This window comes from Gadus macrocephalus, chromosome 18, assembly GCF_031168955.1.
Source record: "Gadus macrocephalus chromosome 18, ASM3116895v1".
NCBI classification, from domain to species: Eukaryota; Metazoa; Chordata; class Actinopteri; order Gadiformes; family Gadidae; genus Gadus; species Gadus macrocephalus.
Window position 1 is genome coordinate 12282422 of NC_082399.1, and position 14052 is coordinate 12296473.

The following is a 14052-nucleotide window of genomic DNA, read 5'->3' on the forward strand; positions in this document are numbered from 1 at the left end:
AAATGAGATTAAGCCGTGCGAAGCACAAGGATCAAGGTGTTGTCGTCTGTGTTGTTCTTCTTCTTCTTTTGTTGAATACCTCGAGCAACTCAATGCATGCGTGACCATGGTAACGGGGGATTTCGAGGGAACGAGGGGGGCGGGGGTATCAGTGATGTAAACATTTACTTGGAAGCGGTAGAGGGAGGCGTCGGGTTTGAGAACCAGCCGCTTGTGGTCTGACAGGGGGTAGATGTATCCAAACGCCACCAGCATGCAGCCCACACTCCGGGCCTCTGGAAACACAGGGAGCCATGAAGGGTCCAGGGACACACTGCCAGTCATGCTACTTCATAGTTCATTGACACCTTTAAGTAAGCAAGTGAGTACGTAATATGATTCTTAATAGGAAGGAGAAAGGAACACACCATTCGAGAAAAAGACTTTGTGGATATATCGGGCGTGCTAAAGTACAATACGTACAACGGTGATAAAACAGAATGTCACGCTCACACATTTAAATACGTGCGTTTGTATAAAGTCTCACCTTGGGAGTCAATGTTGAATCTGTCAGCTAACCATGCCACTATATCTTCCCCTATGGAGAAGGGAAAAACATTGTGTTATTAGGCCGATTTTCCACCAGTGCCAGTAGGAATGTGCTGGTTAAATGTAAGACTTAATAATGAATGATCTTTATATTGAGTTAAATACATGTTAAATAGTCATTAAGCAGACACTTAAATCTAAGTCTACTTGCTAGGGCTACTTACAGGCGAAGCTGACAACAGCATGACTTATTGACGCACGCATCATGAAGCGGGAAGTGGAAAGTAAAGCAAGTGCCAGTGGGGTGTCTGGTGTTGCTATTGTTAGCTGATACAATCAATACACTCGGCTTGTGCTTTGAAGCAGCAAAGTCTGTGAGATTCACAAAGAGAAGCGAAAATCCAGCCTCTGCCCAAACACAAACATGCAGCCACCCAGCTATCTGGTTCAAGTGTGTGTGTGTGTGTGTGTGTGTGTGTGTGTGTGTGTGTGTGTGTGTGTGTGTGTGTGTGTGTGTGTGTGTGTGTGTGTGTGTGTGTGTGTGTGTTTCTGGTGTGTGTTTCTGGTGTGTGTTTCTGGTATGTGTTTCTAAATGTCAAACCGCTCACAGAGATAAAACAGCTGGATATGTGAACAGTACCCTATGGAGGGTATCTACAGTATTGTACTAATGTGTGTGTGTGTGTGTGTGTGTGTGTGTGTGTGTGTGTGTGTGTGTGTGTGTGTGTGTGTGTGTGTGTGTGTGTGTGTGTGTGTGTGTGTGTGTGTGTGTGCGTGCGTGCGTGCGTGCGTGCGTGCGTGCGTGCGTGCGTGCGTGCGTGCGTGCGTATATGTGGGAGAGAGATATCCAAGAGCGAGGGAGAGAGAGAAGGGGAGAGAAAAGAAGAACAAGAGCAAGAGAAAAAGTGAGAGACAGAGCAAGGAGAGAAGCGATACTTTGTAAAATACAAGAATAGATCAAATGAAACCAGACAACACTATACTGTGTTTGTAGTGACTGCCCTGTTTTCCATTCACTTACCAAGTGGTGGCATGTTATTACCAGGCTGAGGATAGATGTAAAGCCGGATGTGTTGTGTATGTGCGTTGGGGTGCATGCGTACACGTGTGTGTGTGTGTGTGTGTGTGTGTGTGTGTGTGTGTGTGTGTGTGTGTGTGTGTGTGTGTGTGTGTGTGTGTGTGTGTGTGTGTGTGTGTGTGTGTGTGTATGTGTTTGTGCGCGCAAGCTTGAGTGCAGAAATGATTGTTTGAGCGTGTGCATGTGTATGTGTATGTGTGTGTGTGCATGTGTGTTTGTGCGTACGTGTGCGTGTACGCGCGCGCGCGCGTGTGTGTGTGTGTGTGTGTGTACGAGTACATGTGCGTGTGTGTGTGTGTGTGTGTCCGCCCTCCCTCACCCATAATGGCGTGGGGTATGGTGGTGATGACCAGGCGCTGAGGCTGGGACTTCACCCCCGTCTTGGGATCCTGCATCTCCAGCAGCACCGCCTCCGCCTGCACAACAGAAAAAGAAACGCAGACGGAAGAGAAGGGGGGATTGCCATGACAACGGGTTGCTTGGACACCACGGCGGGTTGTGGGGGTCTGCGTCGTGTTGAAGGGCAGAACGGGGCATGCATGCACATAGAACCGACTGATTGAACAACACGGTTACAGAGGAGGAGGAGGAGGAGGAGGAGGAAGAGGAGGAGGATGAGGGAGAGGAGGAGGAGGAGGAGGAGGAGGAGGAGGAGGAGGAGGGAGAGGAGGAGGAGGAGGAGGGAGAGGAGGAGGAGGAGGAGGAGGAGGAAAGAGGGGAGGAGAGGGAAGAGGAGTAGAAAGCAGTGTAGAAGGAAGAGGCAGAGGAGGTGGAGAAGGAGGAAGAGGAGGAGGTGGAGGAGAAGGAGGTGGAGGAGATAGGAAGACCACGTGGGCTCCTAGTATGACTCAAATCTGTAGCCATGAGAGAACTAAGAAACCATGTAGGGTTACGTTAGGTTAGGACATGAATAAAATGATAACGTTGATGAATGATTTGTTGATTGATTTACTGGCGAAATAAATCGCCAGTAAATGGAACCAAAAGGCAGGATTGATGACTCAATAAGACTCTCTTCAACTAAACAAAGCTGTTTGAAATCAATTGAAATCCTGTCCTGATCGCTCTGGTCGTTCGCCTGACCTCACCGGCCCGGTCAGGCCCTGGGACCAATCACCATCATAGCTTTTCCTTTTTTGGAAACACTGTTCAAAATATCATAATGCCTTTCAATGTTTCAAAAGACATGTCACCGCTTATGATACGTTTATAAGTGCAATAGGATAAACAGAGCAAGCTCATTATACTGTTACATCATAGTGTACACTTTATCATAAAATGGAACCAATACCGTACCTCGCTGGCCGACCTGCAGTGTACAGCAAATAGCAAAGCACATTATTATTTCTGTTCAGGTCTCCAAAATCTCACCAGACATTCTGGTCATTTATGTTAGAAGAATGGCCTAATTTTGGTACAAAGCTTCCATCAGTATTGTCATGTTCTGAGTTGTAACCTGGTTATGAACTATTCTTTGAGCTCCATAGTTCACTGACAGTGAGGTCCCCAAAGAAGTGTCTTCTCATTCAGCTCCGACCCATTCAACCAGACCTTTGTCTTCCACCTGTGTTTGCATGCGTGAGTGGGAGTGCCTGCTGTGTATGTGTGTCTGTGTGTTAGTGTGCTTGTGTGCATGTGCGCATGGGTGTGCTTGCGTGTGTGCGCGTGCATTTGTGTGTGTGCCTGTGTCTGTGTGTGGGTGCGTGTGTGTGTGTCTCTGTGCCTGTGTGAACTTATATGAATGGGGCAGGTTAGGACTGACTTTCGGCCCATGTGTTTGAAGTGGCTTCCAGCTTTGAAGCCGCACAGAAGAGGCTCTCCAGGCCAGGCAAAGCCGACCTAGAGTGGGCCTTTAAAACCCGATGACAAGCACCCGCTGTGCTCCTGGAGATTGCTTCTCTCTGACCATTCCCCCAGACCTTCTCTTCTGCTTTGAAGCAGAGCATGCTGTCCACTCTCTTCACACCACTATCCCAAACACGGCAATCGAAGTCCGTCCATACATTGGATCAAAGAGTTGCTACGGTGATAGCTGCATGGGACGGCAATGTTGTTGTTGTGACGCTTCAGATGAAACTACTTGTTGAATAGCTTGGAGTGTATGGTGGAGCTAGGGCTATCCAACATGTTGTCCCTGGATGGATTATCCCTGTGTTGCCCAGGGCTGCAAGTGTTGATACTGATCCAGGTTAATGCTTATTAAACTGAATGACCTTATCACTGGCTCATCAGCACGCAGCAGGCTACAATAAACAATAAAGATGATCGAAGAAAGATTTAAATGACAACTATGCAGCAATTCAAATGAAATATATAAATGAATAAAGTTGTCAGAAGTTGGATCTTCTAACAACCAGGTTGTTGAGGCTGTTGTCCACGTTGTGTTTGTTTAACTGATACATTTACTCATTGAATCTATGACCGCTATCTTAGATTTATTTTATTGTATTGGGCCAGCCTATGAGTTGCCACAGCTGTAACAACAGCATTTCTAGCATCTTAATTCGCCATATAGGAAATAACCACAATAGAGACATAAGCATAAAAAAGGTGAAAACACCGCTTCTGTTGTAGGAGACGCATAACGGTATTGCTTACCTTCTTCAGACATGCCATCCGTGGTCGGAACCTCTGCCCATGATCCCGTTCTGTGTTTCGGATTGTCATGTTTGTTTATTGTTGTCACGTTTCCAGACACACACATACACACATACACCACACACACACACACACTCACACACACACACACACACACAAAGGTATGAGCGGCAAGTGTGCACTTTGCAATGTGATGTGTGAAGACACTGGGGGAGAGATGCGAGCAGGCAGCTCTTCATCTGATGCTGGGATTATAGGAGGGGGAACCCACCAATCAGAGCCTTATTTTCTATTCCATCACACGATCAACTTCCCACACCGCCGGGAGATGGCGACATTGCACTAGAACCTTTCAGAAATCATAAAAATGGGTTTATGCTGTCACAATAAAAGAAAAAACTATCCGATTATATTCATACCCTATTAACGTGTTCACATTTGAAACACCAAAATGAACCACTCAAATTAATACACCTTTCGAAGTACAGTTTTCATTGTGGATCTGTTTAATCCACACACATCTGTCTCAACCACACACAACAAACTCGAAATACATATACAGAGTGGATTTTTAAGCCTCAAATGAATCAGAAAGCCGAGCCATCATTACTTCCTGAGTTTAGGGAAGGGGCTTGGCTCTGTGTGCGCGCCGCCGTATTGCGTCCACGCGCCCCGCGGACGTCGTGCACTAATTTGTATCGATGAAGTTTGTGCGAACATGGCGGATTTCCTGCCGTCTAGATCCGTGTTAAAAGTTTGTTTGCCCGTCTGTCTTCTCAACAACAGCGAGGTGGAACAATTGCGAATATCAAAAGAGATCGACAAATGCATTTCCAGGGATAAAACGTACGTGAAGCGCCTGGTAAAGATCTTGCTACTGGGCGCTGGCGAGAGCGGCAAGTCGACTTTCCTCAAACAAATGCGGATCATCCATGGCCAGGACTTCGACCAGCAAGCCCGAGAAGAGTTCCGAGCTACCATTTACAGCAATGTTATCAAAGGTAATCAGCCCTTATGTTGGGAACACTCCGCCGCACCGGGTCTTAAAGTCCTATCTTATGTGTGTACTTTCCAACCTCCCGCGACTGGGGCCTAATTGCGTTGGGTGAGTTTAAGGGAAAGTGTCCCAGCAGCACATCTGTGTAGAAACGGAAAGGTCTTGTGCTGTGTTGGGTAATAAGACATAAACAGTCTCCATCTGCAGTCGGCACACCCATGTCGACGTGTGTGTGTGTGTGTGTGTGTGTGTGTGTGTGTGTGTGTGTGTGTGTGTGTGTGTGTGTGTGTGTGTGTGTGTGTGTGTGTGTGTGTGTGTGTGTGTGTGTGTGTGTGTGTGTGTGTGTGTATCTGTGAATCTATGTAGTTGTCCAATTACCCTTCTACTTTCCTCCTCCGGGAAGCTACTTTTTAAAACGATAGTTGTATACTCCCACTTCGTAATTATTCTATGCGGACTGTAGCCCCACACTCACTACACAAGATAATGAGTTTGTGTGGTGGTGTGTAGACTACTGCGTTGTATTCTCGTATCTTGGCGTTCTCGTCTGTATTTTCCTGTTGATCACATATGTATGCACTCCACTGTCTGATCTGTGAGATAATGTGTGGCTCCCTCTCTGAAACCCCTCCTCTGAGTCTAGGCATACGGGTGTTGGTCGATGCCCGGGAGAAGCTTCATATCCCGTGGGGTGACCCTGACAACAAAGAGCACGGGGACATCATGATGGCCTTCGACACCAGGTCAGACATGATCGTCAATGGGCAGATGGAGAGGACGGTGTTCATGAAGTATCTCCCTTCCATCACGGCTCTGTGGACAGACAGTGGCATTCAGAACGCCTACGACCGTCGCAGGGAGTTTCAGTTGGTTAGTGGCTTTTGTCCTACACCTATTCATAATGTATTACATCTCCCGCACCCATACTCACACACACACGCACACACACACATACTGTGGCCAGTTGGAACCCTCCACCCCATCGATCTTAAGGAAATGGCTTTCAGTCGCTATGTAGACTCATTTCATGAGTACCTCCACACGGCCGCCCAGAGTTGTTACTCGCAGTGCCATGGCATTCTGTAATCCACCACTTCTTAGCTCGTCGTAAAAGGACCCTTTCATAGACATTAATCGTGAGTGGCAATGGTTTCGGGAGTTTAGCAGACTCAAAAAGTGGTGATTGTTTTCTCGATTATCCATCCATATGGATTTTGCTTTTAAACCGACAAATATGTGAAAGAGACGCCAATCGTGTTAGCTAAAAAGTTGAGATGATAGCACAATGTGTAGGAGATGAGGTAGAACAGTTAATGATTATCAAGTAAATAGGCTTTATTTATATTAAGTCCAGATATTTATAAAGGCAAGTGAACGACGAACCACGATAGGATCATGTCACAGAATTATTTTTCTGTGACATGTTTTTCTCCTGGACAAATGTCTGTTTATTGAAGGGCCGATGGATGTTAATAACACCTTGTCCTGTTATTTAGGTAGGCAAATTGTTGTCCTCTTCTTAGCCAATGGGGTGGCAGGATAGTGTAAGTGCTGCAGGCATGGGCCGGGTTAACTCAAACATAGGCTGCCCTATCCCAGGGCTGGATCAGAGCTGGAGTTGCCATGGTATCTAAACTGGCTTAGGGTTCCCCCATAGATGTGTCTGGAATCGGAAATATCACAGCTTCTGTTGTGATTCATAAACGTATAGTGCTGCTAACATGGGAATCCACCTTGTGTTTAACAGATTCTTGATTTATTGTGGGTGAATTGAAAGTGAAACACGATTTATTTTTCTCCCCATTTGTAACCATTAGGCAATAGTGGGTTGTGAGCAAATGCCAAAGATGATACTTGTTTTGATCAACTTTGATTATATCTGAACAAACAGCCGTCTATGTGAAAGCTCACACGAGCCAATTCCACCAGGGAGACGCCGTAGTGTCTGCCTTCCCAATACGCTCTGTCAATAATGGGGAGAGACTGCTGGCTCATTGGAAAAACTGACGGTTCCTGAATTTTATGATGCATACGTAATTATAAACTTTTCAATTACACCTCATTTACAAATGATCTATATATTGTCAGGTCGTGATTTACTGGAAGTTGAAAGATAGGCTTATACAAATGAACAGGGATTTTCATTGAAGAACAAAAGTAGCAATGAAATATTTTTTGTTGTAGATGTACTAGATGTGTTGAACATTATCAGGCTATGGTTTGGTCTGAAGATGCACCAATGCATTCCATGCATCTACACTGAATCCTCATCCAGTTGGGCGAATAAATTCCATCGTTCCATTTTTCTGCTATACCGTGGTGTAATTTTTTGAGGAATTCTCTGGTGAATCCATTTGTGTCTTATCTACAATCAGGTGGATGGAAACTCCATTACTCTCGATCTCTCTTGCGCTCTTCTGAGCCCCAGACATGTGACTAAGTCGGCTTCCTGTTTACACCTCCGCTCGTGTCTGGTTTGTAAGAAGGCATCTTTCTGAGAGATCGTCCACTCAGAAGGGCACGCCGGCGGTTGTAGAGGCGCCTTGACTTCCAAGTCATCTTTTCCTCAACTCTGTGATTTTTGAAAACGCTTCACAAAAAGTTTGGTTCGATACATACATATGGTATGTGAGCTCAGTGAGGCTCAAACAGTGCATTGGAATGTTATTGCAGTCTTCTTCTCCTGCTCTTTGTATGTAAACGTCTGGGGAGACCTGTGTTGTGGACCTGTGAGGGAAGCATTGGCGTCAGTGGTGGGAATCAGTACAGTAAGACTGAAGGGACATCATAGAAAACATGTATTTTTGCATAATTAGTTTCAATGCTGTTTACACACACACACACACACACACACACACACACACACACACACACACACACACACACAGGATTGTTGAGTGTGATCAGTGGTGGAATGTTGATCTGTAGTTAAACAGCTTTAGGTTACAAACACAACCATTGGCCTCCAAGACCGCAAAACTCCCAGGAAAAACACACTCCCGCTGTCAGGGACGCACACATACACTCGTACAGCTGCACACATGTACATGCAGCGCAGAACACACTATACCCCCACAGCCCTTTAGCATTGACTGGAATGTGATTCCCCTTCTCCACCAAACAGTGAGACCCTCTGACTCCTTCTTGTCGGTTGGCTCTGTTTTGGGGTGTATCCCTGAAGAGTGAGCTGTAGACTGTAAACAGAAGGTAAATCATCAGGTCAGACCCTGTCGGCCACTTCACTGTGTTATGGTGAAGGGGGGGGTCACACTCACCGTAACCCAGGGCCTCCGCACTAGAGTAAATACGGGGCCCTAGTGGACTGGACGGAGGTGTGGGAGAGGTTAGTAAATGAGATGATCTGGGGATGCGTGGTAGATCTGCTAACGTGTTTTGTTCTATGATGAGTCAATGGATCGGGGGGGGGGAGCGTTTCAGGAATGAGGAAAAGAGTTGACGTCTTCTTGTTCAGTTTGACGGATTCAGTACACAAGTACACAGTAAACTCGGAGTTGGCAAAGATGACCGCATTCCAAGTCAGTGTAATGTCAGAACCGGCCCCTTTCCTCCATTGTATTCCAGATGTTGATGTCGGCCGTTGATTGGCTCTCTCTTCACGTTGCGAACATCCCTGTGAGGGTCTGCGTTCAGGTGGATCGGATCAGGGTTGACTTGATAGAACCTGAATAACCGAAAGTAGAGGACATACTCTACTCTCCATCGTGGTGAAAACGTTTCACATAATCCGTCATCCATCATTCCACCGTGAGCGCTCGGCTATTAATCTCCCGGATGACATTATAGAAAAGTAATGGGAGTAATTGTTTGTATTCTCTGGCACAGCGCTGACATAGTGACGGTACTCTGTGCTGTTGTAAAGGGCCATTGTCCAACAGAGATGACCACTTATACTTGGAAACAAACCCCTTTTTAGACACCACATGAGTCAGACTCAAGTTTGCAAACAAGTTCATCCCATTGTGCCCCCCAACAACTGGTTGTCCTCAACTACAAACCGGAGCTCGAGGCGGGCAGAAGGAAAACTCTCACATTAGTTTGCTCGACTCGGCTGAAGTGGAACAAAGTTCTGGGACAGAAAGTGCTAAGTTTGAAACCGCAACCACCTTCTATCTCCTCCACGATGTGAGAAGCGCGCTATGTGCACCGACGGCGCCTGCACAGCCGTGCCTGTCATCTCATGGAGAGGGTGAGAAGGCGACATGTCAAAGGTTTGGCTGGTCGGGGTTTCTACGGAGACACGTGCTGCACCAACACCCCCCCCCCCCCCCCCCCCACCCCTTCCCCCAATCGCAGTGACGACAGCCATAGCTGCTCTACTGGTTTCTGTTCTCCTTTTGTGTGGGGGATTTTTTCTCCTTCTCCTTTGTGAGGATTTCTAAATCCCGTCCCCAGAGTAGGATCAGAGTTAGTTGCTGAAGATTCTTCATGTGTGCATATTTCCTGTAAGTACAAACGTACAGTTTCTCTGAACCGTTGACGATAAATTACCTGTTTTAGTGCTGACGGGGGGGACCTGTCTGTTTTTTTCTGGCCTCTACTCAGAAGCGACGTATCGTGCTCCTCCCCAGTGTAAAAAAACACACACACACACAAACACACACACACACAGGCACAGGCTTTTCCAGTTAGGTGACATCTAGAAAGATCAAAAGGTGAGGGCAGAGCTGTTGAGCAAAAATGGCCACACAGCCAGTTGCCTCACTAAGGCTAGTCCCAGCTGACGTTATTTTGTATTCACCTGTTTTAACCACGAACATCCGTCCATTCGTTTTGACATTTTCAGCGCAAAGTGTCATTATAGACAGTGTTTTTTTTACACACACACACACACACACACACACAGACACAGACACAGACACAGAGACACAGAGAAATGAAGGAATGCTTCCAAGTCTTAGTGCCTTCGTGTCTGGACACGCACTCATAACTCAGGGATAGAATCGAAACAACATAGAGCAGACTCACTCACGGCCATACTTTCCTATCATCCTACATCTGTACCCACATTTCCCCTGGCATTCACTCAATATTCATCAACGTTTTCGCCATTGATTTAGCCACAGAAGAAATCAGGGTCACATCGACTTGAACTAGCTACAGAAGAGACTCGTTTTTAGATAAGATTCACTCCCCTCACTGCCAACTCATTTTTAAGCAAACTATGATTAATGACATGTGAAACCGTGACCTATATGACATTGTTTTCTTTTTCCAGCGAAAAACATTGCATGGAATTATCTGAAGAATATCTCTTTCTTTTGTGGTCACTTTCTGCAGGGCGAGTCGGTGAAGTACTTCTTGGACAACGTGGAAAAGCTTGGGGAATCGGTAAGAACCGTGTTTTCATCCTACACCGCTGGGATGTCAATAGTGTTACTACTTACTTACTACCCATCTTTTTGTATGGGAAATTCCTGCTGGCCAAACGGCTGGTGGCTCAAGAGCCTTCAGAGGCTGCGGGGGTGTTCATTGGCAGAGGAATATGCTGACTGATCAACTGACATGCCGTGAGAAGTTCTGGCTTCAGTTCCGGGTTTCACCGTTTGGGGAAACGCAAACTGAAAGTAGTGCGACACGCTGTGGATCTGACGCATATTTCAAGGGTAATAAGCCAGTATCCTCTTTCTGCTTATGAATAGGTGTCCCCAACCAGGACTTTGGTTGCACCGTTTCGTTATACATCTCAACGTGTGTTTTAATTCTCCCTCTCCTCGGCTTTGGTTGGTGTAGCAAAAATGAGCGGTTTTGGTTGTCATACCGCAGAGCCTTGACACCAACGGTACTGGTGCGATCAGAAGCTCACAGCTCATCTGGTTGCTACCATGTGAGCAAAACGAGACAACCCTGCATGGCAGATCGTTCCCCAACTCCCTCTCCCACTCTTCCAACAAGCTCTCAGCTAACAGAGGGCCGCCAGGGCCCGAATGGAGTCGTGTGCGCCAGGGCCCGAGCTGTCTGACCGGGGTCCGGTGAGGACAATGGGTCGCCAGTTGGAACGGATAGAGCGATATAGTTATTCCATTTGTACTGTTTGGTTTCACTTGCATTACAAATAGAGTCCCAGAGCCGAGAGTAATGGTGGATATTGTCGGGCCACTCCTGCTAATGGAAGAAAATGCAGTAACTCATTGTCTTTTTTTGACTCAGCAACTTTTCTTTTCGTTGTTTGTCGTGTATTTCCTACTTATTTTCCTTTCTCTCTATTTCACTCTTGTCTGTCCATCACCAAGCCCCACCCCTCCGTCTCCCTTGATTTGTTTTGCATAACACATTTATGCAAATCACTGGCCTAACCTCTCTCTCTCTCTCTCTCTCTCTCTCTCTCTCCCTCCCCTCTCCCCTCTCCCCTCCCCCCAGAGCTACGTGCCCACTCAGCAGGACATACTGCTGGCCCGCAAGCCCACCAAGGGGATCCACGAGTACGACTTTGATATCAAGAACGTGCCCTTTAAGATGGTGGACGTGGGCGGCCAGCGCTCGGAGCGGCGGCGCTGGTTCGAGTGCTTCGACTCTGTCACCTCCATCCTCTTCCTCGTCTCCTCATCTGAATACGACCAGGTGAGGGGGCCGTCCTGCGCACACACACACACACACACACACCTTTGTTATCTAGGGTTCATACTAGGCATGCTGTGCTTAGCTCGGCTCATGAGATAACTTCCGAGTTAGTTGTTTGCTTTGGGAGGTAAAATGTGGGGGACTTGAAAGAGTTAGCAATCATTGCTCATTTATTTGGTTCTTTAAATTGCTGGTGTGTATAGCATTTAAATTAGCTTGTGTTTTTATTTGCTATCGTTTTTGGGGGGGAATTAAATTAGTCCTTTTTCTTTTATGTCAAATGAAAAAAGCCTTCATTCATTCTTCAAACTATATTTTGAAACGGAATGAATCTTTCCATTTCAATACAAAACCCCTTAACCAAAGTAAATGGGTTGTACTTCTGGGATAAATGTCCGACCCCTTGTATCTGCAGGTGCTGATGGAGGACCGGCTAACCAACCGCCTCCGGGAGTCCCTCAACATCTTCGAGACCATCGTCAACAACCGCGTGTTCGTCAACGTGTCCATCATCCTCTTCCTCAACAAGACGGACCTCCTGGAGGAGAAGGTGAAGACCGTGGTCCTCCGGGACTACTTCCCCGACTACGCCGGGGTGGAGCACAGCCTGCGCGACGTGCAGGCCTTCATGGTGGAATGCTTCCGGGCCAAGCGCCGCGACGCCAACCAGAAGCCCCTCTACCACCACTTCACCACGGCCATCAACACGGAGAACATCCGGCTGGTGTTCCGCGACGTCAAGGACACCATACTGCACGACAATCTGAAGCAGCTGATGCTGCAATGACCTCTCCCCCGCCCGCTCCCTAGCCACTCGCCACTCGCCCCTCATCTGTCGCCTTAACATGTCTCCTCCCGCCTGTAGGCGGCGGTGTGGTGATCATTTTCCTGTCCTCCGTCCAGGAAGAGGAGCTAGGAAAGGCCGGCCTCACAGAGGAATTGGCTGTTCCTCTAATTTCCTCCGTACCCCCTCTTGTTTTAGTTTTTTCGTAAACTTTGGTTTTAACTTGTGTCTCCAAAAGGTTCTCCCGCCTCCTCCTCTCCCACCCTGGGTGGTGGAGGGGGTGGTCGGGCCCGGAGTGGGGTTCCGGTGTTGTGTGTTTGGGGGCAGAGTGGGGAACTTGAGTGACTGGCTGACGACAACAACAGCAACGCAGAGTCCATGCCCGACCTGAACTTACCCTGCCACCCCAACGCCCAGGCTGCCCCAGATCCGACCGACCCGACCCTCCCCCCCCCCCCCCCCCCCTGCGGGAGAGGATCGAACCCAGAATGAGTTCCACATGCAGTCTGAACGGGCGCCTTTAAACACTGTTTAACAAACCACACGCATTTGTGACCGCGGGGAGCACGTGCTTGGTATTTCTGCATGGCTTGTCCTCATTAAACCCAATTCGTTCTAGCTCTAATTTTGCAATACTTTTTTTGTTTTATTACAAAAAAATATAACAAAGCCACACAGGGCAAATAAACAGCCATAATGCAGTGGCCAGTGGGGCCACCACACTGCTTTTTCTCAGGTTTGAATTGAAACCACTGTTTGTGATAATGTCTTAGTTTTGTTAGTAGCTTTTTGTTCAGTTTAATCTTATTTCAACTACTACTTGTAGAATATACTGAAACCCCGTTTTGTTTTAGCACATAACCTGTGTTGTGAATTAATGTTTTGGCTTAAAAAGAAATTCAGTTTTCAAGGTGTTTCTCCCGAAAAGAAAGCTTTGCTATTTCCGTTACAAATATATCCATACGATAAACCTTAGACAAAAAAATGGAATTGAAGGTTATTCAGATCATGAGCCACTGCGTTGTATTTGTGAGGCCACTCTATAAGAGAACTGCGGCTGCTGCAAGAAGCCTGTACTAAGGTCACTCTCTTCACCCTATTCTTATTCCACTGTCCGTTCACGTACATCGAAGTTTTCACCCTGAAATGGCACTGCTGTATACTTAACTGTGCTTCCAGTCCTTACCATGTACATACTGTAATCTGTCGCCGTGTAAATACATTTTGAGTTCTTTCTTCCTCCTTATGTAAATGGTTGTAGAAATAGTGCATTTAATTTGCTGTTCTAAATGCATCTTAAATCACTGCATTTCCAATGAAGATAATCTTTGATTTAGCTGTTAATTGATTATAGTGTTTGTTTGTTTTTGTTTTTGTTTTTGTCACAGAAACGTGTTATGCTCAGTGTCTAGTCTTGTGCCACTGTAACCGTATCAATAAAACACACTTTTCTAATGGAATGAATGAATCCATCCCTTACTGAATGTG

General features: G+C 46.7%; 2 protein-coding genes across 3 annotated transcripts in view; one reads left to right on the forward strand and one right to left on the reverse strand.

Annotated features, from left to right (window-relative positions):
- The window catches only part of LOC132446349 (regulator of G-protein signaling 9-like), a 14126-nt gene extending 9393 nt beyond the window's left edge, over positions 1–4733 (reverse strand). For both annotated transcript variants that reach the window (XM_060036601.1, XM_060036602.1), the window contains exons 1-4: positions 4205–4733; positions 1926–2022; positions 527–577; positions 169–275 (exon numbers count right to left, since the gene is read on the reverse strand). In XM_060036601.1, coding sequence (XP_059892584.1) covers positions 169–275; positions 527–577; positions 1926–2022; positions 4205–4273 — 324 coding nt within the window. In that variant the 5' untranslated portion in view covers positions 4274–4733. The remainder of the gene's footprint in view (positions 1–168; positions 276–526; positions 578–1925; positions 2023–4204) is intronic.
- Positions 4734–4860: 127 nt separating this feature from the next.
- Positions 4861–14024, forward strand: LOC132446351 (guanine nucleotide-binding protein subunit alpha-13-like). The gene is made up of 5 exons (XM_060036605.1): positions 4861–5205; positions 5845–6071; positions 10500–10550; positions 11580–11780; positions 12196–14024. The coding sequence occupies exons 1-5, from the start codon at positions 4923–4925 to the stop codon at positions 12565–12567; spliced, it is 1134 nt and encodes a 377-aa protein (XP_059892588.1). The 5' UTR covers positions 4861–4922; the 3' UTR covers positions 12568–14024.
- The last annotated feature ends 28 nt before the right edge of the window (positions 14025–14052 follow it).